The sequence below is a fragment of the Acinonyx jubatus genome, chromosome F2 (genome assembly GCF_027475565.1).
Source record: "Acinonyx jubatus isolate Ajub_Pintada_27869175 chromosome F2, VMU_Ajub_asm_v1.0, whole genome shotgun sequence".
NCBI classification, from domain to species: Eukaryota; Metazoa; Chordata; class Mammalia; order Carnivora; family Felidae; genus Acinonyx; species Acinonyx jubatus.
The window spans coordinates 34,134,120-34,161,651 of NC_069394.1; the positions used below are offsets into that span (position 1 = coordinate 34,134,120).

The 27,532-nt window shown below is 45.1% G+C and overlaps 1 protein-coding gene and 1 long non-coding RNA gene across 2 annotated transcripts in view; both read right to left on the bottom strand.

Annotated features, from left to right (window-relative positions):
* Positions 1–12,733: 12,733 nt before the first annotated feature.
* On the bottom strand, positions 12,734–15,326 carry LOC113600622 (uncharacterized). The gene is made up of 3 exons (XR_003421699.2): positions 14,070–15,326; positions 13,184–13,400; positions 12,734–12,923 (listed from the first exon to the last, which is right to left on the bottom strand). It is a non-coding gene; the product is annotated as an uncharacterized LOC113600622 (long non-coding RNA).
* Positions 15,327–24,025: 8,699 nt separating this feature from the next.
* BAALC (BAALC binder of MAP3K1 and KLF4) overlaps positions 24,026–27,532 on the bottom strand; it is an 88,687-nt gene continuing 85,180 nt past the window's right edge. The window contains exon 3 of the mRNA XM_053208186.1: positions 24,026–26,071. Within this exon, the coding sequence (XP_053064161.1) occupies positions 26,063–26,071 (9 nt within the window). The 3' untranslated portion in view covers positions 24,026–26,062. The remainder of the gene's footprint in view (positions 26,072–27,532) is intronic.

Here is a 27,532-nt window from a genome sequence, read left to right on the forward strand (position 1 = left end):
CATTACTCAAGCCTGTAAATCCTCCTAAGATTCTGGAAGTGGGGGCCAAAACTTTCAGCTGTGTAAAATGTGGGGTTGTGTTATTGTGGGATTAATGGATGGATTGAGGTGAGCCTGCTGGAGAGCAGGAAGGTTCATGCTGTGTCTGAATTCACTGTAGGGCGAGTTACGCTGGGGTTTGATGATAAATATATTAGTCTGGGGAATGCAGACTGTCTATATTGAAATCCACGGCGCATTTCATTGACGAAAGGCTACATTCATTTAAATTGAGCTCATTGTTCACGGAGACCACGTGACCTGTTTCACGGGGTTGGAGGAAGATTTTTTTTTTTTTTAATTCCTACCTCTACTTGCCTGATAGCTTCGCTTTCTCAAGTTTGATTTTTCTTCTGTAATTCTTCCTTCTCTCCTCCATCCCTGCAAAGATGGTCGATTTCAAAATTTTGGGGAAAAGACCGACACTTCCTGGATTGGGAAGGTCCCCTTCTCAGTTTCCCCCGTGGGGTCGTTGCTTACCCCATTGTGTCACACTTGGTTGTTCACGGATCAGGCATCTCCCCCCTAAATGGAGGACCCTGACCGCTTGCAAGCAGGCACAGCTCCTTACATCTCCTTGCATCCCTAATTCTTACTACAGGGCCAGCAGACCCCAAGAGCTCAAAATCTAGTGGTGGAATGAATGAAAATTATAATTTCTGAAACATGTTCCTTTATTCAGCATCAACATGTTCTACATACATGATTTTAATACACGAAATGCATGCCAGAAACTGTACCTATATTAATTTTAATACGTGAGGGATACAGGTACTTAAAATACCATGTCCTGTGCTGTTTACTGTTCGCTTCACCTTAACCTCATCAAGTTTTCAGGAACTTCCAGCAGATGGCACCAATAAATATTGTCATAGGAGCCAATTGGAAATTGGTTGATATCTTTCGACGTGGACTTAAAAAAAAAAAAAAAAAAAAGCAAGATGAATAAAACTTACCTAGCTCAGATGATAAAAATACCTGGCATTTGTTAAGCATTTTTTCAGGTAACAAAATACCTTCATATCCCTGTCTCAGTTCTGTCTCAGATTCTGTCAATGGACTGAGAAAATTCTATTACGCATTTTAGAATTTTGTTGACATGTCCTTTAGTCACAGGTAGCAGGACAATGTATGACTCTTAGTGACCGTGTCATTAGTTTGTATTTGTGACGCATCATTCTTTCAAAGACCAAAACTTTCCGTAGAAAATTTTGGCACGATCCTAGGCATGAGAACTGAACAATAGTAACTCAGACACTAATAATTTAGCGAGCTACTCTTCTGGTTCATTGAACAGTAATGATTCCTTTCATTTAGAGGGTGTACTATGGATGCAAAGCACTTGCATAGACACAGCATTCTTTGATGCTTGCAGGAGCCCTATAATGTGGGGGAAGACACTGGCTCTCCTCCTGTCCGTTCCCATTCCTCATGCCTCCTCTTGGGCCCCATGAGGAGCCCTTCCCAGCTTGACCAGCTCAGGCTTAATAAATCTTAGCAAAATTCCAGTGATGCATGAATGGTGATTAATGTTGGTTTCACTTAGAAAATTACAAGGAAGTACTTAGGTTAAAAGTCATTTCTAAGCGCACAGAATTATCTGAGACTAGGGTCCCAGACAGGAATATCTACCTTTCCTCTCCCCTCCCAGCTAGACACAGTAAAGTTTCCTCCTGACATCTTCTAGAAAGCACTAATACACTTTAAACAGTACAACGTGCTGTACTGTTCTATCTCTATGAACATGCCCATTCTGAACAGTTTCTATAAATGGGATCATTCACTGTGTGTATTTTGGGGCTAATATTGTCTTAGCACAGTATTTTTAAGATTCATTCATGTCTGTCAGGTCCGGTTGGTTTATTGTGTTGTTCAATTCTCTTTCCTTATTGTTTTTCTGCCTGGTTGTTCAATTTTTTTTTTTAACGTTTATTCATTTTGGAGAGACAGAGAGAGACAGAGTGTGAGATGGGGAGGGGCAGAAAGAGAGGGAGACACAGAATCCGAGGCAGGCTCCAGCTCTGAGCTGTCAGCATAGAGCCTGGTGCGGGGCTCGAACTCATGAACCGTGAGATCATAACCTGAACCGAAGTCAGACGCTTAACCGACTGAGCCACCCAGGTGCCCCTATTTATTTCTTTTAAATATTTATTTTTGAGAGAGAAAGACTGCATGGGGGAGGGGCAGAGAGAGAGAGAGAGAGAGGGACAGAGGATCCAAAGCAGGCTTGGATAACACAGAGCCTGATGTGGGACACCCTGGAGCTCACGACCACGAGATCATGACCTCAGCTGACATCGGACCCTTAACCAACTGAGCCACCCAGGGGCCCCTATTTTATACCGTTTAAAAAGCCCAATGGTTAAAAAGCTTCTATTGACATAAGTGTCTGTTGCAAAATGTCTTTTGCAAGTCAGAAAAGGATTTTTACAATGAGTCAAAGATGGCAGTGTAAGGTGCCTGCAAAGGCATCGGAGAATCAGGCTGATGCAACGTGCTGTACTTCCAGGCTCTAACACACAGCATGGTGACCATAGTGGCTGGTACTGTACTATATGCTTGAAATTTGCTCAAAGAGTAGATCTTAAGTTCTTAAATGTTCTCATCGCACGCGCACACACACACACACACACACACACGGTAATTGCGTGAGGTGATGGAGGTGTTAACTAACCTTATTGAGGTAATCACTTTGCAATATACATGTGTATCAAATCACCAGGTTGCACGCCTTAAATTTACACAACTTTATGTACTGACTGTATCTCAAGAAGGCCGGAAAATAAAGCAGAAAAAAAATGTACAGTACTTCCCTACATTTGTCAATGTCACTGCTGCTGGACAGGCTACCAATGCACGTAGACCAACTCGCCGAGACTTGGCAGAGTGCTGCTTCATCAGGGGAAATATTAATCTTTTTGTTTTAAGAGAGAGTGAGTGAGTGGGAGAGGGAGAATCTTAAGCAGGCTCCACACTCAGCGTGGAGCCTGACGTGGGGCTTGATCTCGTGACCTTGGGATCATGACCTGAGCCGAAATCAAGAGGGGGATGCTCAATTGACTGAGCGACCCAGGCACCCCGAAATATTAATGTTAATATCTAATGCTGAGTCCTTACACATACATAACCCAATTTCAAGAATTTAATGGCAAGTTTGAGTTCACATTAAGGACTGTCTACATTGAGATTTCATAATTTACTTTATCCCCCACCATGCTTGATTCAACAGATTAGTGACCTTGTAGTTGAGAGTATGTCTGTCATTTCTTTTTTCCTTTCTACCTTACATGATGAGTGAAGTTCTAAGGCTTAAATAAAAAATCAAAAGGAATGGCTATGAGGTTGACTTCCTGGGAGAGGTTTGAGGTTTTGGGGACCCCTTTCTTCTAGATTGTGCTTACCCCTCTTAGCAAGGCAGGACCTGGGTTCAGGCGATTTTACTGTGCCCAGTTGGGTTCAGATTTGTAATCTTCTAGGGTAAGATTCTGTACTGGGAGAGGCTGGTTAGACAACAGAAGGATCACCATGACCTTCAAGCCTGTTCACTGCCATCTGTTAGACAAACAGATTTTTGCTTTTGTTGTCTATGGGGTTAGAGTAGGCTTATTGTTCTGACTGAGAGGAGGGATGATGTCACTTCTTTGCTGACTGCAGTCATTGTTTGGGAATGTATTGATATGGTTTTCTATAGCTGGCTTTGTAAGTGTTTTGCTTGTAGATGGCCGAGGTGTGCAGATGCAGCTTTGTCTCGACAAGCTTTGGCACTCACGGGAAATCTCTGCGTTTCCTTCTTCCCGTGTCCCTGAAATGGACACCAATTCCTTTCCCCTTTCCTTTACCGCTTCTCAAACTGTGTTCCATGATTTATCAGTCAGGAGTCAGTCATAGATAACAGAACCCTCTTCTGCTGGTTTTAGGAGAAAATGATTTAAAATAAAAACAATTATGGAGGGGGTGTGGGAGGCGGGATGGGCTAAATGGGTAAGGGGGCACTAAGGAATCCACTCCTGAAATCATTGTTGCGCTATATGCTAGCTAATTTGGATGTAAATTTAAAAAATAATAATAAAAAAATAAAAAATTAAATTAAATTTAAAAACTTAGGTGCTTATAGAACTTCTAGAGGGGCTGGAGGGAGAGACAGGTTCTAGGCTAAGCCCCCAGCAATGAGCTCTAATGCTGCCCCAAGGAGCAGGCCTGGCGAGGGAATTGCTCTAAAAGAAGAGAAGAGAAACTGAAAGATCTTGGTCAAAGTTTTTGCCACACGTGTGTCATTCATGAAATATTTGGATCCACATCACTGCTCTGTTATGGGAAAAAACTGACCTGTCTCTTAGGCCTGTACAACATGGTCCACAGACCTGCAGGATCAAATCCCCCAGGAGCTTGTGAGCAAATGCACAATCTTGGGCTTCCACCCCCACCCCTGCTGAATTAGAAGCTCTGAGGGTAGGGCTTCGGGATCGAAGGGCTTCGGTGACCGACCGTCCTGGTTTGCCAGAACCCTTGAAGAGATTCCTGGGGCACAGCACTTCCGTTGCTAAAACCTGAAAAGCCCTGACGAGGACGGGCCCAGGTGGTCACTTCAGATGCGGCAAAAGTTTGGGAAATACATCTTGGGCCGTCTGTGTACGTGCTTGTTTTTGTTTTTAAGTTTATTTATTTATTTATTTTGAGAGAGAGAGAGGAAGAGCAAGCAGGGGAGGGGCAGAGAGAGAGAGAGAGAGAGAGAGGGAAAGAGAGAATCCCAAGCAGGCTCTACCCTGTCAGCCCAGAGCCCAACGCAGGGCTTGAACTCAGGGACCGTGAGATCATGACCTGAGCCGAAACCAAGAGTTGGACACTCCACCCACTGAGCCACCCAGGTGACCCTGTGTAGGCGCTTGTCGGCGGGGAGTGGGGAGTGTGTGAGTCACAGATATGAGCTACAATGTTATTGAAGCAACGTGACAGTGAAATTCTGCTCACTCAAAATAACTTCAAAGTAGCAAAATGCTCATGTGTCACTACTTTTCATTTACCGCCGAAGAAGGAAGGTGGCAATGTTCTGAGCTGAATGACTTTTGAGAGCGAGAGATGACAAACTGAGGAAGCCTGTGCCACAGAGGCATTTTCACATGCCATACACTCAGTGGTACAAAAAACTTTTTTTTTTTTCCAAGAGCTGAACTTAATTTGAATCTCGAGCCCCCACTCTGTCTGGTGGCATAACTTAAACGCAGCCATTTTAGAGAAAATCCAGTCAAATCAGAGTTTTTTCCATTCAGATCCAGAATTTTCTCAGTCAGTTCAGGATTTTCACCACCCTCTCCACCCCATTCTGTGGGTTATGGCTAAATTTGGGGAGCTTTCACAGAGCCTCAGTGTTGGAGGATGGGGAGGCGTGTGTCCCAGCCGGCATCTCTGGAGATGTGCATCATCCCCGCTGGAAATTTCTGGGACATCTGGGTTCTCCATCTGGTCTCTGGTAGTAGTTCCAGGAAGGTCACCCTGCCTCCCTCTTATCTCAATCTCAAAGTATCTTCGCGCCTGCTGGCCTCTCCCAGCTACTTTTGAGCCCCCTCATAATGGAGCCGAAGGGCTTCAGGGCAAACATTTAGATGTTCTCCCACGCTATCCGAGGGTCATAGGCCATCTAGAATAGTCCTCTCCGGCTCTACCTGCTTAGATGTGTCAGGCTGCCATTTCTGTTATGGATAACTCAACACATAGGTCTGGGCAATTCCATGAGGCTTGTCACCTCCTGGGTTTTCACCTGGGAGCAAGGCACAGAACCTCTGCTTTTGTGTCCTCCAATCTGAGTTTTCTTTGGAAGGTTCAGTCATGAATCTCTGGGCATAGGACCCTGCTCAGGGTCCTTCATTTTCTTCTCACCTCCTTTCTGTTCCTCCCCTCATCGCCCAGTCCAAAGGATGGCTATGTCATCCCAAGTGAGCAAACATACTCTTGCATAATCAAGGACTACGCTCAATTTGTATTTATGGTATCAACTTTACACCTCAAGTTCTTCAGGGTTGAGGCAGAAACTGCCATTTGTGACCCTATCTCCACTTCTCTTTCTACTTTAGTCACTTCAGAAACTTCAGTAACAGAGCGCTGATTTTCTTTGTAGTGCGTATGCCCTACAAAAGATTATGTTTTCTGGGCTCCCTTGTCGCTAAGCATAGCCAGGTGACTAAATTCTGGTGAATGAAATACAAGCATGAGTGTTGTGTAGGATCTCTTAAGTGATCTGACTCAGCAGGAAGGAACACCCTTTGCCTTTCCCTAGTTCCTGTTGTCTCAGATGGGATACAATGGCTGGAGCTCTGGCAACCATATTGTACCAGGAAGTAATCTCAGGGCTGCAAACCAGTATTAGGGGGAAACTGAAATACAGATGGAATCTGAGTATCTGATGACAGTGTCAGGTCTACACTACCAGACTTCTTTTACAAGAAAGAGAAATGAACTTCTATATTTAAGCCTGTGCATTTTCTGTCTCACATAGTCTAACTTTAACAAAGTTGACAAAGGTGTTCCTGAAAACCCTTTTTTCTCAAGCCATTTTCTCTGTCATGTGTTTATAAGATCTATTGAAACCCAAAGGCTAAAACCAAACTCTTTTTTGTTTCTTTGAGCTTATGTTGTAGCAATCCTTTTCTGAAAACCATAAGAAGGGCCTATCTTCTTGCCATCTGAAAGAACAGGAAGAAGCAAATATTAATATTTAAAAATATTATATCGTCACACATGAAATTTATCCAACCAGCCACCCTGCCACAGATTAAAGCCTGGAATTTAGAGCTTTAAAAAATCCAAGAGAAGCGGGCACCTGAGTGGCTCAGTCGGTTAAGCGTCTGACTTCGGCTCAGATCATGATCTCGCGGTTCGTGAGTTCGAGCCCCACGTTGGGCTCTGTGCCGACAGCTCGGAGCCTGGAGCCTGCTTTGGATTCTGTGTGTCCCTCTCTCTCTGCCCCTCCCCCACTCACGTTCTGTCTGTCTCTCTCTGTCTCAAGAATAAATAAACATTAAAAAAAAAGTTGTTTTTAAAAATCCGAGAGAAGCTATGAGGAGAAATGAAAAGTTGTCCATAAATTTAATGATGTCTGAAAGCAGCTCCACAGGAGCTTGAAAATAGCGGCTGCATGTAACATACTCTGAACTCGCTCTCCCAGCTGCTACTCAACACCTGAGCAGTCTGCCCTCAACAGTTGAGCCAACGTCTGTGTCATATTTTTTTTAATTTTTTTTAATTAACGTTTTTTATTTATTTTTGAGACAGAAAGAGACAGAGTGGGGGGGGGAAGGCAGAGAGAGAGGGAGACACAGAATACAAAGCAGGCTCCAGGCTCCGAGCTGACAGCCCAGAGCCCGATGCGGGGCTCAAACCCATGAACCATGAGATCACGACCTGAGCCGAAGTCGATGCTTAACCGACTGAGCCACCCAGGCGCCCCTGTATCGTATTTCTTTGTATCGCCTACTGAACTTCACAGGATGCCCTTAATCAACATTTGCTTATTGATCTGGGGCTTGTCAGATGGCCCCTTTAATGAATGGTACAAGCAATCAGCCTCATGAATAACTTACCGTTCCTCTGGGTTGAGAGTTATAGCAAATTCTATTCCTTCTCAAAGAAGTAATGGTCCGTCCACCACGGTTGGCTAAATTAAGTTTCCTCAGCTATATATCACAGGGCGTGTCTGCCTTGTTGATCTTCTTTTTATGCGAGGTTGTGAAGGGAAGGTCAGCATGCCGCCCTAAAATGTACCGCTTTGGTACACTGACGATTTTAAACTAAAGTTCCTTGAGGAATGGCTGGTGCAAGGGCAGCGACCCTCCTTTGACCCCTGACAACAGGAAATAAATGTCCCACGTGAAGCTATCCTCCCTATACCAGGAGGGTAGAGGCATCCTTATGGCCAGAGACAGGGAATTCAAGGCCAAGAGGGTGGTACGAACAAACCTTGTTACTTCTTCACTAATGTGCTACCCAAGCCCAAACCCCATTGGTTTGTCAATTCTGCACAAGTGTGTTGTTCCTTTGTCTAAAAGGTATAAAAGGGGCGCCTGGGTGGCTCGGTCGGTTAAGTGTCCGACTTCAGCTCAGGTCACGCTCTCACGGTCCGTGAGTTCAAGCCCCGCGTCGGACTCTGGGCCGACGGCTCAGAGCCTGGAGCCTGCTTCCGATTCTGTGTCCCTCTCTCTCTGCCCCTCCCCCGTTCATGCTCTGTCTCTCTCTGTCTCAAAAATAAATAAATGTTAAAAAAAAAATTAAAAAAAAAAATAAAAGGTATAAAAGCTGCCTGCTTTGGTTACTTTTTTGAGCCTCATATCTTTGAGGCTCCCCAATGTACAGAATTTAATGTGCTTTTCTCTCGTGAATCTCTCTTATGTCAACTTAATTATTAGGCCCTAGAAGGGAAGAAGGAAAAAGTTTTCCACCCCTACAGTTGAGATTAATTCGGTTACCTACTTTGGTGGTATGGATGTCGAGTTAGCTTAGCAACCTAGAGCAGTAGAATGAGTTCCAAGAAGAGTTCAACTTATAGCAGAATATAGCCGAACAAAAGAAAAGGTATTTACGTTTCATTTCTAAGAATACATGTCCCCTTTGAAGATTTACCTCCCTCCTTTTATTAGCTACTCATAAGACATAATTTCAAGTTTTATAGTAGCCAATTAAATGACTTCACTTGCTTCTTTGATCAGGCGTCACAGGCATGACCACATTGACAAGGAGGCCACGGGACTTAGATTTTTTTCAAGACAGTCTTGATTTTTGCTTACTTTGTTTATACTCCACCCCATTCCATGAAGAATGTAATGTCACTCACAAGAACATACACAGTCATACCAATAAAACTCAAGCACAGAAATCAGGACCAAGGAAAATCAAGAGCAGATCAAAGAAAACATAAGTACGGAAAACCCAGGAATCCGAGCCAGCAATTGTTTCCCGTTTGTCTCTGAACCACCGGAAAGCAAAGCAAAAGAGAAGACGCACTTAGTCACAGAATTCTCATTATTAGAAAAAAAGGAAGCAGACAATTTCCTCAGGAGGGGCTTATATTGTCCTGGCGCCAAAATCTCCAAAGAAATTTATTGTTTGGGTCTTTACAGGGAGCCCTGGGTTATACAGTGGACAAAATCCTCGAGGATATTCACAAAGTACCAAGCTGTTTGGGACTCATTTCTTTCGCTTTAAACCAAAGCTAAGGAAATAACTCTTAACTGAAATTCAGTGAATGACCTCTCAGACTGGTGTGCCAGGCAACAATGTTTTGAAGGAAGTTCGTAGGATTGTCACTTAAAAAAAAAAAAGAAATGTGTCCCATACTCAAGTAAGTTTGGGAACCTCTGAGTTAACCAGTCAGTCAGGGTTCTTTGTGGCAGAGTTTTTCAGAAGCGAATGTGCATTGTAGCTTAAATCAATCAATCGATCCATGTGGCGGTTTGTTATTTCACCACAGAAGTCTTCTTCTGAGGTTCACCTACAAATAGTCTCTGAATTCTGTGACACACAGTTTGGAAACAATGAGCCATGATCAACTGATGGAAATACAATAATGAGAGGACCGTGCAGCTGTTTTTGTGGTTAATAGCATTTGCGTGTTACTGGGCAGATTTGGGTACAAATCCGGTCTCTAACACCTACCAGCTGCATGACTTTGAAAAAGTTACCCAAAGTCGCTGGGCTTTAGTTTCCTCATTCATAAAATGAAGTGCATTAATTAGGAAGGCCCTGGCCCCAAGGAACAAAAAAATCTGTCAGAGTTACTTAAGGGTTTATTTTCCGGATCTAATAAATCCACAGATGCGCCATTCAGGGCCTGTGAAACTGTTCGTGAATGTCGTCTGGTCCAGAGCCTTTCTGCTTTGCCATCCTTAGCATGGAGGCATCTGTCTTCGTGCTTGCTGTCCCATGGTTGCAAAATGGCTGCTGGAGCCTCATTCCTCACATCAAGTGCTAGTCATGAAAAAGAGGGATGTAAACTACTTCTGAGTAGCCAATCCAGTGTCAGCCATAGGGGTTAGTAAGAGAAACTTCCTCAAAGAAGTATTTTGAGAATTAAGTGAGATACTGAATGAGATAATGAATGTGCTTACGTAGTGCCTAGTATTGGTCAAAAAACATCAATTATTTTATATATTGTTATACTATATAAATATTAACATATATATACTATATACATATGCCATATAACATATATATAACATGTAATAATATAAACATTATTTTAATATAATTTTAATGGATAGCCTTCGGTTCAGCATGATACTAGTATTTAGAGTACCTCCAGGAGAATTGTGTGTTCTTCAATGACGAGTAAACGTCCCTTTTCTCAGTGGGGCTTCGCAGAAGCAAAAGATGAGACGTAACACAATCCACTCCTATAAGGCTCTGGAGTAGGGGGCAGAGAGGAGATGCTCTAGAAAGCGGATAAGCAGGAGGAAAGCTGGCATCCTAGCAGGAACCTAGCAGGATTCTCTCTGAGGTCAGACCCATTCCATCTCTAAGTGGAGACCTGCAGGGGGTTCCCAGGCCAGACCCTGATTGGGAAGCAATTTCAGTAACAGAGCTTAGTCGAGTACAATGAATTTCTGTATCGCAGAACGTAGACAGGGTGATTGGGAGAAGTCTCAGTTCTGTAAATATTCTGTCCCGCTCTCAGACCATGGATAGAATGGCTAATTATAGATAGAAATAACATTTTGAAAGACTAACTACCAGATACGTACGGTGAATATTTACCATGAGTCCAATATTGTCTCATGGTCGTGGGGAGCTGAGTAACACTTTTATGAGTCACTTTGGGAAAAACTGGGATAAATGTCATACATATTAGCAGAAATTCATGGCCAGTTAGAAGGAATAGAAGAAACACATCACCAAAAAAAACCCAACCTTAGAACTAAGTATCAACTCAGGTAGCGAAATCCTGTTGATAAGGAGGGCGAGGACACGGATGATAATGGTTGAGGCTTAATCTGCACCACACCAGGCACTGTTTTATGTGCTTTGCAGACCATAAAACCCAGATACGTAATTTTCCCCATATTTTTAGTATCGATAGCTCACTTGGAGTGACTGCTTTGGGTCCAGCACCAGCACTGGTGAGATCCTCACAGATCTCTTATATCGATGTGCCCTACTATGATTCTAATTCCATAGATGAGACCCCTGAAGCTTAGCATGAAAGCTATGTGGCTAGTAACCGGGGACCTGGGATTTGATAGACATCCGTCCTGCTGAGTTCAAGCGCTTAGACTGCGCTCTATGACATAAAACATATACTTGTATGTACATAGCTTTTGTAAGAACACTTCACCTCTTTTCTCTTAAGAAAAAATATGAATTGGGGACTTCTTTGTTAGGAGTTGAGCATTGCTCTGCTGAGAGACAAAGTCTGGACTGAATGACCCAGATTCTCTCGTGGCCACGTGATTTTTTTTGTTTTCATCGCAGTAACGGACACCCATATCCTCTCACAAGGAGAAGGGAGAGCAATGAACTGAGAGACTGAGTCATTCCCTGGGCCAGGTGACTCCCCGCTCTTTGGCGTTGAGAGGAAAAAGATCTGAGCCAGAATCACCAAATCGTTTGACCCTCTCCTCAGTCGACTTCCAACAGTTCCCACAAGGTTATTCAAAACCAACTGGCTGGGCTGTGTTCCACATCACCCGATTTATAACTGAATAAAGTTATCTTGTGCTACTGGGTGTTTTCAAGTATTGTTTTGCTCTTTAATGTTGGGAACTCCCCACCGATAGCCGCCACTGGAGAACAAGCAAATAGAGTTAAGTGGGGCAGAAAATCCAAGTAATTCTTGATATCTAAAAATACCTCAGAAAAAGTTTGTCAGGTGTTTAATTTAAAAAGATAAATTCTGTCATATGGTGCTGCAAGATTTAGTTGAAAAACAACAACAGAATATTCTGAGAGCTGTGATTTGTAACCCTTGTGTGATTATCCATCGCAGAGTGAAATCGGGTTGGACTCAGCCTCCCTTTATCTACCTGGATCCTTACCAATGTGCTCTCTTCCATTCTCGACAGAAGGTCAATGGGATATGCCCCCTTTTCTGTAAAGTATTATCACTTGAATTGGTTACAACTGATTACATATGAAAGGGAAGAAGGGCATACATATTTATAACATATTCCTTCGCGCGCCAGGTAACTTCATATGTTATGCATGCTAGTTATCTCATTTAATCTTTAATGCGAGCCCATTAAGCTCTACTTCATCTTCCTTGAGAAAGGAGAAAATTGAGGCTTAAAATCACCAACTAATCCACATTAAGTCACACAACCAGTAAATGCAGACCCAGGGTTTGAGCCAAAGTCTGTCCAACTCCACAGCCTGTGTCCTTTCCCCTTCATGAACAGTTCTCAACCCGGGCTACAGACCAGCGTCACCTGGGGAGCTTTTTCAGCTAGACCCACGCACTGGAGCACCTGGGTGGCTCAGTCGGCTAAGCATCCTTGATTTCAGCTCAGGTCATGATCTCTAGGGTTCGTGAGTTCGAGCCCCGCGTTGGGCTCCGCACTGATGGTGCGGAGCCTGCTTGGGATGCTGTCTCTCTCTCTCTCTGTTTCTCTCAAAATGAATAAATAAGTAAATAAGATATATATATATATATACACCAACACCTCGGTCCCACTCCCACTCGAATTATTACAGATCCAGATCTTATGTGTGACTAGTGTGTGACACGTTCCTTAAGTATGACAAAAACTTACTTTGACATACCAAAAGAGCTTCACTTTCAAATTTATTTGCTGCTGTTAGAAATGTAATTAGCGTTGTTTTCTCCAACTTGAACCCAGGGGAGGAAAATGAGCCCAGAGTCTCAGGTTACTTCCTCCAGTTTGCCTCCATGGTAAAAGGAGAACCTGGCAGGAGAAAAAGAAGATTTTAGGCGTTTTGCACAATTCCTGGAGCCCTATTGCTTCTGCTGACTGCTGCCCAGTATGGTCCAGCGAATCAATTCTGAAGCACCAGGGGCAAACACATCCCGAAACTGCTGCCAGCCAGACGTTGCTTCCCAGTGAAAAGTAGAAAGCGTCTTCAGCCCTGCGTTTCAACACCCATATTTCTGAAAGACTTCATAAAAGCTATGGAAATGATGTCCCAGCTTGTAACTAGAACTTACCAAGACGGAAGCAAGCGCTAACAAGTTCTACCAACTTTCCATTCATAGGGTTGAAGGCTAGTTGCAAAAAATCCATCATGCCCCTCACGAGTCCTCGGTGGTAGGAAGACCTGACGTTTCTCATCTGTCATCTTTCTCTTTCAGGATCTTCCAAAGGTGTCAGAGCTCCGTCCATAGCACGGAGACACCAGGCAATGAGTGCTTAGAAGAGGAATTACTAGGCGGAAGAGGGAGGAGAAAAGACTGTCTGAAAGAATAGAGAACAGTCTGGAAGCACCCTGGCTCCCTTGTCTGCAGGGCTTCCAACTTAGGCCTTCTAAACCAAAGGAGTAATTCCACGTGAACTCAGACGAGCCCGTCCTGCCTCAATTTTGCCCTCCTCGCAATGGCAGGCATACCTTTAATGGAATTTGAAGGCCTTTTCCGCAAAGACAGGAAAATATAAAGTCTGCTCTTTACCTCCTCGCTTTTTGGACACAAATGTGAAAACATTTTCACATCGTATCATTTATTTCTATCTTATGGTAAAAACATCTGTTTTAGGGGGTTATTACGTTATATTTCCAGAAAGGTAACTTCATAATCTGTCCACTAAATCTCAAGAATGTTTAGCTTCTCTTTCTCTTCCCTAAATTCTGTACAATCACAGCATGGTGCTCCTCTCAAGGGGACTCCATACAGCCTCATCCTGTGCTTTGAGTTTCCCTGCATTATCTTGTTCAAATAGTCCAGGGCAAGCTGAGGTTAGTGGATAAAAAAGTAGACCAGGAACAGGCCTTGGCTTCTTTCTGATGCCCCTTTTCAAAGGCAGGACTTCAGAGAGGCACTTTGTGTTCAGACCTCAAAAGGACCATTCTTTCTTGAGTTGTCACCTGAAATAGCTTACCTTTCTTGGTACAATAATTCCTCTAGGTCTAATTGTCTCCGGGCCAAATAACCCTCGTTCCTCTGATGTCTAGGTCTTCCGGCCAAGGGGCAAATTCCCACAGCTCCGTGTTGCTAGTTCCAGTACCTAGGACAGACACCTGCACCATGGTTGGCCATTTGCAGGCCTTCGGGTAGCTGTCTGATCTTTGCCTAGAAAGTAATAGCACAGGCCAGCTGATATCAGAGAGTCCTGGGTTTAAAAACCGGCTTAAGAACTTCTAATTGTACAACCTTCCCCAAGTTGTACAACAAATCTTAAAATAAATTTCCTCATCTATAAAACGGAGATGCTAATAATATCCCGCAATATCTCTGACAATGAGAGAATGTCTATATACTGCATAGTACTTAGTAGGCATTTGGAAGTACTAATTCTTTGCTCCTTTTTCTAAGCTACTATGGCTGGGTTTATATATCTAAATGTTAGGATTTTACAAAGACTAAAATAGAATCTTTTAAGGAGTTTCATTATAGTCAGCAATAACATTATAGTCAGCAATAACAAAGTCTTTATACTTGTGTTTATTTATCATCTGATTTCTTATTATGTGTCTATCATATTATATTTTAGCTGTCTGATTAGGCTATGAGATCATGCAGAGTTGGATCTCTGTTTAAAATTCTCTCTATACCCATAGGACTTAAAAGCACTCAGTAAATGCTTGATAGATGACAAATGAATTCATGAGTTCCTCAGTAAGCATTTAGGCCATGGACTTTGCTAATGTCTACGTCCCATGAGTGCTTTCAAGCGAATAAACATTTGCTGAGCATATGGAATGCTCAACATAGTATCTCCTAAGGAGCCGAGGCCCTTACAAGAAAGTGAAGTATCCTAATCACTTTATAGTCAAGCATAAGAACATCTATAACAAGGATAAAGCGGTGCCAGAAGCTAGAGAGAGCATGCTGGGGCATTCAGGGGAAAGAGTGATTACACTTGGTTAAGAGGATTAAGAAATCTTCATTGAAGAATGAGTTATCACTGGAAGTGAACCTCGGAAGATGAGTAAGATTCCAACAGCAGTGGAGAGAAGATGCTCCAGGGGAAGTTTGAGCCAAAGGCAGAATGTGAGACGGGCGTTCAGAGGGCTGCAAGTAGCCTGGTTTGAAGCACAAAATACGTGCAAGTCGGTTAGAGCTGCAAAGACAAGGAAGGCTTTGAAAGCTAGCCAGACTAAAAAATTGTTTCCTTTTTTTTTTTTTAATGTTTATCTATTTTTGAGGGGGGGGGGGGGGCAGAGGAAGGGCAGAGAGAGAGAGGGAGACACAGAACCCAAACCAGGCTCCAGGCTCTGAGCTGTCAGCACAGAGCCCAACATGGGCCCAAACTCACAAACTGTCAGATCATGACCTGAGCCGAAGTCAGATCCCCAACCGACTGAGCCACCCAGGGGCCTCTGAAAATTGGTTCTTGAGTCAGGCAATGAGAGGTCCTGAAAATTTAGAGCAGAGAAGTTTTAGATTTATAGTAGTTTCCCCTTATCCCTGGGGGATATGTTCCCAAACCCCCAATGGATGCCTGACACCATGGAAAGTACGAACCCTATATACACTAGGGTTTTTCCTATACATATGTACCTATGAGATGTTTAATTTATAAATTAGGTACGGTAAGAAATTAACAATAAGGAGAAAATAGAATAACTATAATAATGTACTGTAATAAAAGTTATATGAACGTGGTCTCCCTCTCAGAATACCTTACTGTACAATTCACCGTCCTCCTTGTGATGATGTGAGATGGTAAAATGCCCCCATGATGAGATGAATTCATGTGAATGACAAATGGCTCAGGCACTGTGACTTAGCGTTAGGCTCCTACTAACGTTCTGAGGGTTTGTCAAAAGGATTATCTGCTTCCAGACCGCAGCTGACTGTGGATAACTGAACTGGTGGAAAGTGAAACCACAGATAAGGGAAGACTACTGTAATTAAGGTTGGTTGAGTGTCTTCATTTTACAGATTAGGCAGGTGAGTTTCAGAGAGATTAAATGACTTGCCCAGATTGCCGAGTGGCAGGCAAGGAAATCTACAGAGGTCCCTTGACATTCCCAGCACACCGGAGCCATTGCTTCGGAAGATCTGCTGTGCAGCAGGGTAGGCTGGGCTGGAGGGAGGGGGACCGAAGCCAGGGAAGCCAGCTGAGAGGAAATGACTGCCGTTTCCTTTACATTCCTGCAGTGAATCCCTGCCCCACACAGTGTGATCTCAAACATAAGATGGTCTCCTATTTTCCCAGAGAAGATGCAAAAAGGTTTTGCGAATCTGAACGTAGAAACTGACTAAAGATGGTAGACGGAGCCAGATTTTGGGTTTTTTTTTTGTTTTTTTAAATGTTTATTTATTTTTGAGACAGAGATAGACAGAGCATGAATGGGGGAGGGTCAGAGAGAGAGGGAGACACAATCCGAAGCAGGCTCTAGGCTCTGAGCTGGCGGCACAGAGCCTGACGCGGGGCTTGAACTCACGGACAGACCATGAGATCATGACCTGAGCTGAAGTGGGATGCTCAGCTGACTGAGCCACCCAGGCGCCCCCAGATTTTGAAGCAAATATTCAGTAAGCCAGTCTTACTGAGTCTGGACCTTGAGGGGAGTGACTGCTATGATCAGATTTGCATTTTAGAAAGGGAATTTTGTCAGCAGTTGTGGAGTCTGGATTCAAGGGGTAAACTGGGAGGCAGAGAGGTTTGCAGAAATCCAAGAGGCGTGGTGGCTCGGGCGAGGTTGGTGGCTGGCAGGAACGGGTGGAAAAGACAGGCGGGAGAGACAGTTGCCAAGCGTTTGAGACACGGTTCCTTTACAGAGGGGGAGGGGAGAGTCAAAGGTGACTCCAGAGTTTCTGTTTTGAGCAGTTGGGTGGATAGGAGGGCCACTGACTGTGAGCTGCAAGGCACATTGATGAGGACACATTTACAAAGCTCGGAAGTGGCATTAGGAAGGGAAAGATAAAGGCAAAGGATAGGAGAGAAAGGACGTGACCAAAACATAAGCAGAAGACTCAGGAGTGGCTGAGTTGGGGAAGAGGCTGAGCTCTGGGAAACTTTATTCGTCCCATGCCTTTCCCACCAGCTTACATTTCCAAATTGTCCGGAGGCTTAATCGCGCGGTACCATTCAGAAAGAGTCTCTTTCCTGCTCTGATTATTCCAGGAGGAACAGGAAAACATGGTAATTACCACTCGTAATTTCCTCTCAGGAAAAGCTAAAAGTCCTGCAAAATGAGCGTAGTATTTCGTTGACATAGAACAAAAATGGAACAGACTGGAAACAATCTTCCTTCGAAGACAAGCATAAACAAAGTCACTGACCACAACCACTGCTGTCTCAACTGCTGTTGCCAAAGGAGAAAATGGCCAGAAGATCATTGATCTAGGAATAGGGTGATCAAGCTGTCCCGGGTTGCCTGGGACTTCCATGGTCTTATCAGGGAGAGTCTCACATCCCAGAATCCTTCAGTATCACCCTATCTGGAAATTAGACTTAGATCCTAATCCCGATTCTATTACTGATTGGTTGTGAAAACCTGGAACACGGCTTTTCTGAGCAGAGTTTTCTCATCCGTAAAACGAGAGGAAGGGCTTCCCTTTTTACATTTTCCCTGAGGGGAGTTCATTCAGTCCCATGAATTGAAATATCAGGTGATATTGTGATTTATAATATGAACTATGCATTTGGTTTCTGTACAAAGCTCCTAAAACCCTTGGAATTTAAGTGCTGCAAGCCCTAAAGGTGTCTTCTGTTATGTTAATGCGGTGACTTTTGGAAAGTCCTTAGGTAGCTTAAAAATGGGGGCTGGTTGCCAGAGAAACCAACCATGTGATCAGAGGGTTGGAGTCTCACCTCCACACCCCTCACCCCTACCTCTGGGAAGGGTGAGGAGCTGGAGATTGAGTTCAATCACCAATGGCCAATAATTTAAAGGATCATGCCTATGTAATGAACCCTCCATAAGAACCCAAAGGACAGGTTTAGGGAGCTTCCAGGTTGGTAAACATGTGGAGATTTGGGGAGAGTGGCACACTTGAAGAGGCATGGGGGCTCTCTGCCCTTTCCCCATACCTTGACCTATGTATTTCTTCCACCTGGATCTTCCTGGTTGCTGTTCTTTTGTAAAATAAGCCAGTAATATAGTAAGATGTTCCCCTGAGTTCTGTGAGCTGTTCTAGCAAGTGAATGGAACCCAAGGACTGGGTCACAGGAACCTCTGGTCTATATAGCACACGTGACAACCTGGACTCTTGATTAGCATCTTTAGTGGGGGGGGGGGGGCAGTCTTGTGGGACTGAATTTACCTGAATTCTTCAGGTGGATAGCGTCAGAATTGGTTTGTGGGATGCCCAACTGGTGTCGAAGACTTGCGTGGTGGTATGAAAAAACCCCCCACATATTGGATCCAATGACTCCAAATTTTGTATCTCCAGGTCTGACCATCCCCTCTCACCCTCAAGCTACACCCTTGAATGTCCAACCGCCTACTCAGCACCTTCACCGTCCAGTAGCCCGAAGACACCCTCGAGGCTCAAACAGAACTCTTGAGTTTCTCCCCAAACCTGTTCTCCCCAGGTTTCGTCCGTAGCTTCTCTTAGTAAATGACACCACCAGCCAGCCAATTGCTTGAGCCAAAAACCTAGGAATCATCTTTGATTTCCTTACTTGTCCTCTGTCTTGATTCTAGGCCAAAAAGCAAGTTCTGTGAGCTCAACCTCTAAAATGGATCCCCAATACATCTACTTCTCCAAACAGTAGCCAGAGGACCTTATAAGAATAAAACCCCAGCTCCTTGCTACGGCCCAGGAGGCCCTCTGGATCCAGCCTCTGCTTTGCTGTCCCATCTCACCCCGCCCCTCACCCCTCTCTCCCTTGGGTCCAGCCACCCTGGCCTTTCCCGATCCCCAGCTGCAGAGACTTCGCACTCCTTTGTCACTAGGCCCGGACTCCTGTCTGCCCGGATGGCAGTTTTGTGCAGCTGGCTCCTTCTAGTCACTCTGGTCTTGGCTCAAATGTCCCCCCTACACAGGCCTGCTCTGACCACCCACCCTGCGCCCAGGCCGATGCTGCCCAGGAGAGCATGAGCTGGGCCCGAGCCATGTGGACCCCTGCCAGGAAGGACAGCTTGGCGGGGAGAAGGGCTTCCATACAGTGAGACTGTATGGAGTGGATCCCCCCCCCCCCCCCCGCCATCAGGACAGGGCGGGAACGATAGCATGGTCCCCAAGCCCAGGAGGTACAGCTGGAGAGACCCAGCAAGGGAGTCTGGGAGAAAAGCCCCAGAAAAACAAAGTAAAACAAAACAAAAACACCAAAGAAGCAAATAATAAGAGCTTTAAGTATTAGAAGAACTTGAGGGCCGGAAGCAAGCTTCTCACCGGGAAATAAGAACTCTGGATTCCCTTCCCCTCATCCTTTGGCAAACTCCGGAATGGAGGGGAGAGGAGATGAGCAAATAAGGGACAGGAGCTAACCTGGACTTCTGCCCTGAGGCAGGTCTGCCGCCCCTCTCTGCAGGCTCCAGGGAGGGATGATCTCTCCTGGGACTTGCCACTCTGACTTCTGAACTGAGACCATGTTTGGACTTTCCGCAACTGTAGGGCTTTCTGTTACCTAAGAATGTCCAGAAAAACCTTAGGGCCGCTGTAGGCGGCAGGGGAAAACCTTCCCTTTAAGAGACAGTTAGAGGCAAAAATAAAGCCATATTGTGATCACATCCCGCGAGCAGCCCTACCTTCCACTGACAAGCAGCCCAGCTTGGAGCTAAGCCAGGGTCCGTCTGAATTCCAGGCCTTTGGAGTCTGTAAAATGTGATCAAGGCTACAGCAGCAAGTGTAGGGTTACCCGAATCTCCTCCACTCTGTATTCTTTGTCCAGAGGCTCTTCTGTGTCTCAAAAATTAGCCTCAAAGTGGGTGATGGGCAGAGAGGAGGGCACTTATTGGGATGAGCACTGGGTATTGTATGGAAACCAATTTGACGATACATTATATTTTAAAAAATAAATAAAGTTAAAAAAATTAGCCTCGATTTTACTCAAGAATTAGTAGGTGAATTGTCACTATTCTTTGTCTTTCAGGGATTTCAAATAAAGCTGTTTTAGAAGGATCTTTAAAAAAAATTATCTTCCTGTGTCCACATAGATGATATTTTGGAATATACATAGTTACTTGGTTTTTCCCTGGTTTTGACAGCCAGCAAGAAACAGACGAGGAGAACCAAACGAGCCTACTCTCAGTCACTTGGTCACACACGCTGGAGCTGAGCGTTCTCCCTTCCCAGGGAAGGGCATTGCACGTTTGGCTCCTGGTTCCGGACAATCTATCGGTGCAAAACAAATCTGTGAAAATCCCAGCCCGCTGCCAGACAGCTCCTCACGAGGGACTCCTTTACGCCTAAAATCATGTCTCCCTTGCTAGTTACCAATTTAACTAGAACTTGCCAATTTAACCGTGCAAATGGAGCTTTAAAGGGAAACACCAAGGCTCCATAGCCTAAAAACCAAGGAAGCAAGTTTTCTTCTTCTGCATTATTGTGAGTCAGTGCTTCTGCCCAGAACGGAGCATGTGTTCCCTTGAAGATTTCCTGAGGGTGGCGGCTCTCGTCTTCCCAGGGTGCCCAAGGCATATTTTTGTATTGAATAACGTTGACCAACAAGGAATTCCCTGAAAATTTAAGTAAACGGGCACTTATCTGGGTAGTTAGAATTGCAATTCAGGAGACCCCCGCTTCGGGGAGAAGTAGGACTCCTGTTCCGAGGAAGACAAAGAGGGGGCAGAGTTAGAAAGACAGAGGTCATGAGGGCAGATCTCTTTTTGGTCCCCTACGGAAACCAGGATTGAAACGAAGGAAAGTGGGATCGGTTGGGCTAATATGCAAATGAGGAAATGAAACTTGTCAGAGCACGTGGGTTCTTTTCAGAGCAAGGAATGTGAATGACTCAGGTGTCATGGTGAGGAGGGAGTTAGGTCCTGGCTGAGCGCTTGCAGCTGGCAAAAAGTTCACAGTTTCTCTGCTGAGGAGGTCCATACATTCCTCCTGCCCCTTGTGGCCTCGTGGCCCTGCTTGAAAGGGACTCTCGCAGCTAGGCTCCATTTTGAAATCTCCTTTACAGTAAGAAGTGCTTATCTTGAAAGAAGGTGCTTTTGTGGTGAATTAGAAGATACAACCTCCTTAAAAAATAAGGACCTGGCTCCCTAGTATATTTACCCTTGATCTGAGTTTTATTTTTAATTTTTTGTTATTAAAAACATCTTTTAGTGTTTATTTTTGAAAGGGAGAGAGAGTGTGTGAGCAGGGGAGGGTCAGAGAGAGAGAGAGAGAGAGAGAGACAGAATCCGAAGCAGGCTCCAGGCTCCAAGCTGTCAGCAGAAAGCCCCATGCGGGGCTCCAATTCATGAGCCGTGAGATCATGGCCTGGGCCTAGGTCGGAAGCTGCCCAGGTGCCCCCTTGAGCGGAGTGTTATATGCCAGACCTTGCCCACGTCCTGGGAATTTCAGGGTTGTATCACAGTGCAACAGTAATTAACAACCTTGTGTTTATCTTCATATACTGGACACCCGTGCTAACCGCTTTACAGATACATTCTTACTAAAAAAAAAAAAAAAAAAAAAAAAATCCCCCTGCTCCCTTGGGATACTATTAGCGCCATGTTTTTTAAGTTTACTTATTTATTTTGAGAGAGAGAGAGCGCGCCCACACAAGCAGGGGAGGGACAGAGAGAGAGGGAGACAGAGAATCCCAAGCAAGCTCCACACCATCAGTGCAGAGCCTGATACGGGGCTTGAACTCACAAACTATGAGATCATGACCTGAGCTGAGATCACGAGTCAGACACTTAATCGACCGCGCCATCCAGGCACCCCTGGAAACTCTTCCCATCCAGATTGCACCCTAGACCAATTAAACCAGAATCTCCAGGGCCGGGACCTGGGCATAAATAGTTTTTAAAGCTCTCCAGGTGACTCCAATGTGCAGCCTTACTGCAAGCCATCCGTGTTAAGCAACCCTAATAATTCGTTCCACCTGCTAATTTTTTTAAACTAGAAAAAAATTCTATTCCATTTCGTTCTTTTCCATAAGCAGCAGTTGAGCAGCCACTGTGGCCCGGTGCTACTGTCTGCGTGGCATGTCCTTTCTCCTGGAGGACCCCGCTATCTGAGGCCATAATTTTCCTATTCTGGAACAAAGCAGGAGTGCTTACTATGGTAGATCTATAACACTTAGGTTTGCAATACATTTTAGAAAGATCCCCCAAATGTATTAATATTACCTTGAAAGGAATTTTAACATTATAGCAGAATTCAGAAGATGGCCATTGCCTTTGTTGCTGTTGAAAAAAAAAAAGGGGAGAGAAAGCTAAAAGAAACAAAGGTGAAATTTCACAGATTTGCAGCCAGGGTGCTATCATCGATCTTGGCGTTAGCGCCAGCAGCTTGGAAGCGCTGAGACACTGATGCTCTGAAAAGGGCTGTGAAGTCACTTGCCATCCATTGTGACGGGGAGGAAATTCACACTCACATTCATGGTGCAGTGGACGGGGCGCGGTTTCCACAGACAGGCAGACATGGGTTCACGTCCCAGCTCCGCTGTCCGCTAGCTGTGGCAACCCGCCTTCACGTCTCTGCCCTTCACGGGGCTGCAAGGCTCACTGGCAGGATTGCTTCACTGATCAGAGAGAGTGCGAGGCACCCAGCGCCGTACCTGCCCCAGGGCTGTAATTATCATCATGTGACAGACGCCACGTTATCTACATTTGTGGGCTCACTTAATCCTCACAACGGACCCTCCCAAAGATGCTGTTATTCCCACTGAAGGGAAGTGAGCCCCTCACAGGCTCCACCGTGTGCTCCTGGGTACGCAGTTGTAAAATGCCAGGGTAAGGGCTGTCTCCTGCACCGGAGGCCCGGGTTCTCTGTTTTTCCTGGCTGTCTGGCTGCCACCCCTTGATTCAGAGGCCATCCCATGGCTGGTTTATCTATTAGAACAGAAGGACATCGTCTGTGGATAATGGAGTAAAATAAAAAGGCAAACAAAAATTTGGGGCTATTTCCCCGGCACACGGCGAAGTGACGAAAAAGGTTATTCGGAGCAGAAGGGGCAATGTTATGCATCCATTTTTTTTTTTTTCTTTTAAAGTGGAGTTCTTGGGGCACCTCCGTGGCTCAGTCGGTCAAGCCTCTGACTTTGGCCCAGGTCACGATCTCACAGTCTATGAGTTCCAGCCCCGCGTTGGGATCTGTGCTGACAGCTCACAGAGCCTGGAGCCTGCTTTGGATTCTGCGTCTCCCTCTCTCTCTGCCCCACCCCTGCTTGTGCTCTGTCTCTGTCTCTCAAAAATTAATAAACGTTACCAAAAAAAAAAAAAAAATTTTTTTTAAATAAAATGGAGTTCTACCTGGAAAAGTCCTGGCTAAGAAACTAAAACTGCCAAGCTCAGCCTGGCAGGAAGTGCCCAGACATAGCTCTCTGCTGGGTTAAAAAATCTGGGTGATGGGGCGCCTGGGTGGCTCTGTCGGTTGAGCAACTGACTTCGGCTCAGGTCATGATCTCGCGGTTCGTGGGTTCGAGCCCCACGTCGGGCTCTGTGCTGACAGCTCAGAGTCTGGAGCCTGTTTCAGATTCTGTGTCTCCCTCTCTCTCTGCCCCTTCCCTGCTTGTGCTTGGTTTCTCTCATCTCTCAAAAATAAATAAACGTTAAAAAAAAAAATCGGGGTGATCCATTGCCTGATCATGTCTGGGTCTTCTGACAGTTCCCTTTTCCTAGAGAATTAAGGATACATTCCTTCTGATATTGGTTTTTACGGTCTTCCATGGGGGATGGTTTGGGAGAACAATCTAAAGAAATTTTTTTTTAAGTTTATTTGCTTCTTTATTTTGAGAGAGACAGAGACAGTGTGAGTAGAGGAGGGGCAGAGAGAGAGACAGAGAATCCCAAGCAGGCTCTGCCCTGTCAGCATGGAGCCCGATGTGGGGCTCAAACTCACGAAAGTTTGAGATCATGACCTGAGCCGAAACCAAGAGTTGGACGCTTAACTGACTGAGCCACTCAGGCGCCTCACAATCTGAAGTGATTTAAGGAGACATAAATACTGCTGAAATAGTTTAGGAGCTCACTGCATGAGAAACTGGGAAAGAGAGCCCGGGTGGGGCAAACAGTAACATTTCTCTCACCCTGTCATACCCTGTCTTACCCAAGAACCATGTTGAACAAACCAGAAACTTAAGAATCATCCTGATTTCTCTCTTCTCATTTCCTACACCCATTCCATCAGTAAAGCTTCATGTTTCCATTTCCAAAATAGAAACTTCTGTCCATCTTCACAATCACTCCCCTATTCCTTGCCACTAACGTCTCCCCGCCAGGGCCACTGCAGGAATCTCTTACGTGGTCTCCTGCTTGCATTCTGGCCTCCTTCCAGTCCATTCTCCTGTTAATGTTCTCGTAGCAGTCATCACCATCTTCAATTATTGCGATAATTTATTTCTTTTAGTTTGTTTTTACTGTCTGTTTCCTTTACTAGAATGTCAGCTCCATCGGGCAGGGGCCAGGTCTGTCTTATTCCTCACTGTACCACAACTTCTGACATCTCGAAGCTTCTTGATAAATACATAGGAAGGAAACGAAAGTTGAGTGAATACACAACTTTAAATATGAAGCCACATTTGTAACTTGCCTCCTCAGAAAGTTCTCATGAGACTGGCTTCCCAGACTGGTGGGATGGGGAAAAGGACCTTCTGTATTTTGACGACTCCTGAAAGGAACATGAGAGCACAATCTGGCGCAGGGGTTGCAAATGCCAAAGGGCTCAGGCAGGTACCACCAATCTGGAGGCTGTAAGCTGTGTGTAAGCCACAATGAGTGGCGGGGGCCATGACCATCTAGAGACCCCCATAACTTCGACTAATGTGGCCTTATCAGCTCCAGCCAACTGTGTCTGAGTGGCAACAAGAGCCCAGGAGCGTCACATCTCCCGAGCTTTCAAAAGAAGATGGAAAGTTTCTGTATCAGCTAGAATTGGGTTCGGCTGGGAGTACTGACCTGAAAGAGTAGCCTAAGTGAGGTAGACGTGTATTTCTCTCTCACACAAAAGAGGTCTGGGACGTGTAGTCCTGGACTCACGGAGGCTCAGTGGAATGAGGGACCTAAACTTCTAATTTACTGCGCCGCTCAGCATGGTTTCCATTTCCAAGGTTCCCTCATGACCCAGTGGACTGCTGTGGCTCCAGCCATTACTCCTCATTCCAGGGAGCAGGAAGGAAAAGGAGAAAAGAAAGAACCTGACCATTCTTTTATAAGATTCCCCGGAAGCTTCGTGGCCTATTATTTCATTTCATTGGCCAGAACTAAATCATACAGCTACTCCTCGCTGCAAAGGAGGCCGGAAAGTATAATCTTTCTTCTGAGTGGACATGTGGCCAGCTAAGAAAGAAGGGGAGAATGGATATTGGAGTTCTCAACGACAAGTCTCCGCCAGAGCTGGCCTTTTCTGTGAAATCCTCGGGTTTTAACACCGTGACAGACAAATGAAGCATGTCTGCCATTTGGTTCAGCAGAGAGGTTTTGTGAACCCCGGTGGTTTTGTGAACCCTGCTTAGGGGAGCAAATACGGATGCGATACATTTCTGTGGCAGGCTGGGCTAGTCGGTGAGTGGGGGTGGTGAGGGTCATAAACAGGGCTTAGACAGGGAATCCAGACAGGAGTGTGTTCAGGTGGCCTGGGGGGAGGGGGGACACTGTGGAGGTGGCAGCGGGAAAGGGTGAGGAGATACGGTCCTTGGCCTGTGCTCCCAAGGAGTGCGTGGGGCCTGGGCAGATCAGGGAGGTCCTTGGCTGCCGTGGCTTCTCTCACCTTGAGGTCTTAGCTCTTCTGATGGCTGCAATTCCAATCTCCTCTCGATCGTGAGGTCTCTCTTCTTTCTGACCTTCACTGAAAGTGCTCTCTCACACTAGGTCAGGGTCACCCTCTCTGGAGGGATAAGGAAGCCCGAGTTAGATCCGAATTCCCCAAGCCCTCTCCAGCCCTCTTCGGTCACTGCTGCTACCCTCTCAGACTGGGGCTTCACTTCCTCTCAGGCTCAGTGATGATTCCCCTCAGAATAGCTCGGTGTCCCAGGCACGTCAGACCTTGTTGGCAGGAAAGACACCACCCCACGTGTTGGAAAAACCACTGGGTTTGCAGGCAGACTTCCCTCCCTTGAATCCTTTCTGCATGGCTTACTAGTTAAGTGACTATAAATACTTGAAGAACTGTAAACTGGAGAATAGAGTTCTCCTTACCTACTTCATAAAGCTTTATGAAGGGTTCACAGAGATCATATATATATATATATACATATATATATATATATATATATGTATCAAAGAAGAAAAAATCTAAATAGCTCTAAATATAAATTGAAGGTTCCAGTAAAGACTCTCTGTATCGTCTACATGTTTGAAACTGATGACTTTATTGACACAGACTTTGCAATAGAAAGTGTTATGTTAAGAGAATAGTGAGAATCAGTTCTTGTATCATACACACAGGAAAAAACTGCAGGTGAATTTCCAGTAACACGGTTTAACTTCTGATCACTACCTTTTTGTGAAATCCAGATTGTGCCAGGGAGGCGCAGATCATATATGCCCCTCATTCCTTTCTCCCCCGGAAGTGAGACATTGTTTCTATATAAAACAGAGATACCCTCTCCAGTTAATGCATTCCACCGCAAGGTGCAACAGTTACATGAAGCACAAACGAGGCTGTAGAGAGAAACTGGTGTAGTCGGCGACCCACGGACAGGGGCATGCTGGGGAAGGAACACCCCACACAGAGACACGCCACATGTGCCTAGGAGAACGAGCCCTTGAACTTGCAGGATTGTTGTCAACCTTTGGCAGTTGGGGGCTCCTGCTGAGTAACGCCAGTGGGGACATCGGAGCCACAGATCTTGCTTGTATTGTATTATTATTTAATTTTCAGAACATGAAGTTCTTTAAAAGCCCTTTCTCAAAGAATCAAAATGATAGAGGTTTGGGAAAACTGTAGCTTTGTGTATGGTAAAAAGGCTTGTGCAGTGACTAGGAGAACACCCAGATCCGGTCTAGGAGAGAAAGCTACCCTGAATGTAAAAGTGAGAATTCACAACATACCCTACACTTTAGGGTCTAAGTTAGTCCCCTAGTTATGAAGTCCACTGTCAGATTCAGAATATACAAGGGTGACTGGCCAGACTCAAAATCTCTTAGCATCTGCAAGGTGCCTGATGCAGGGCTGGTATTCAATGTTTAATGAATAAATATACAGTCTACCAAGGGAGGGAGGGAGGGAGGGACGAAGGGAGGGAGGCCGTGCTTGTGTTGAGGAATAACAAAATTAACAAGTAATGAGGCCAAGTTTCTAAATGTTAACCTACATGTCACTTCTCTGGACCGTATTACATAAACA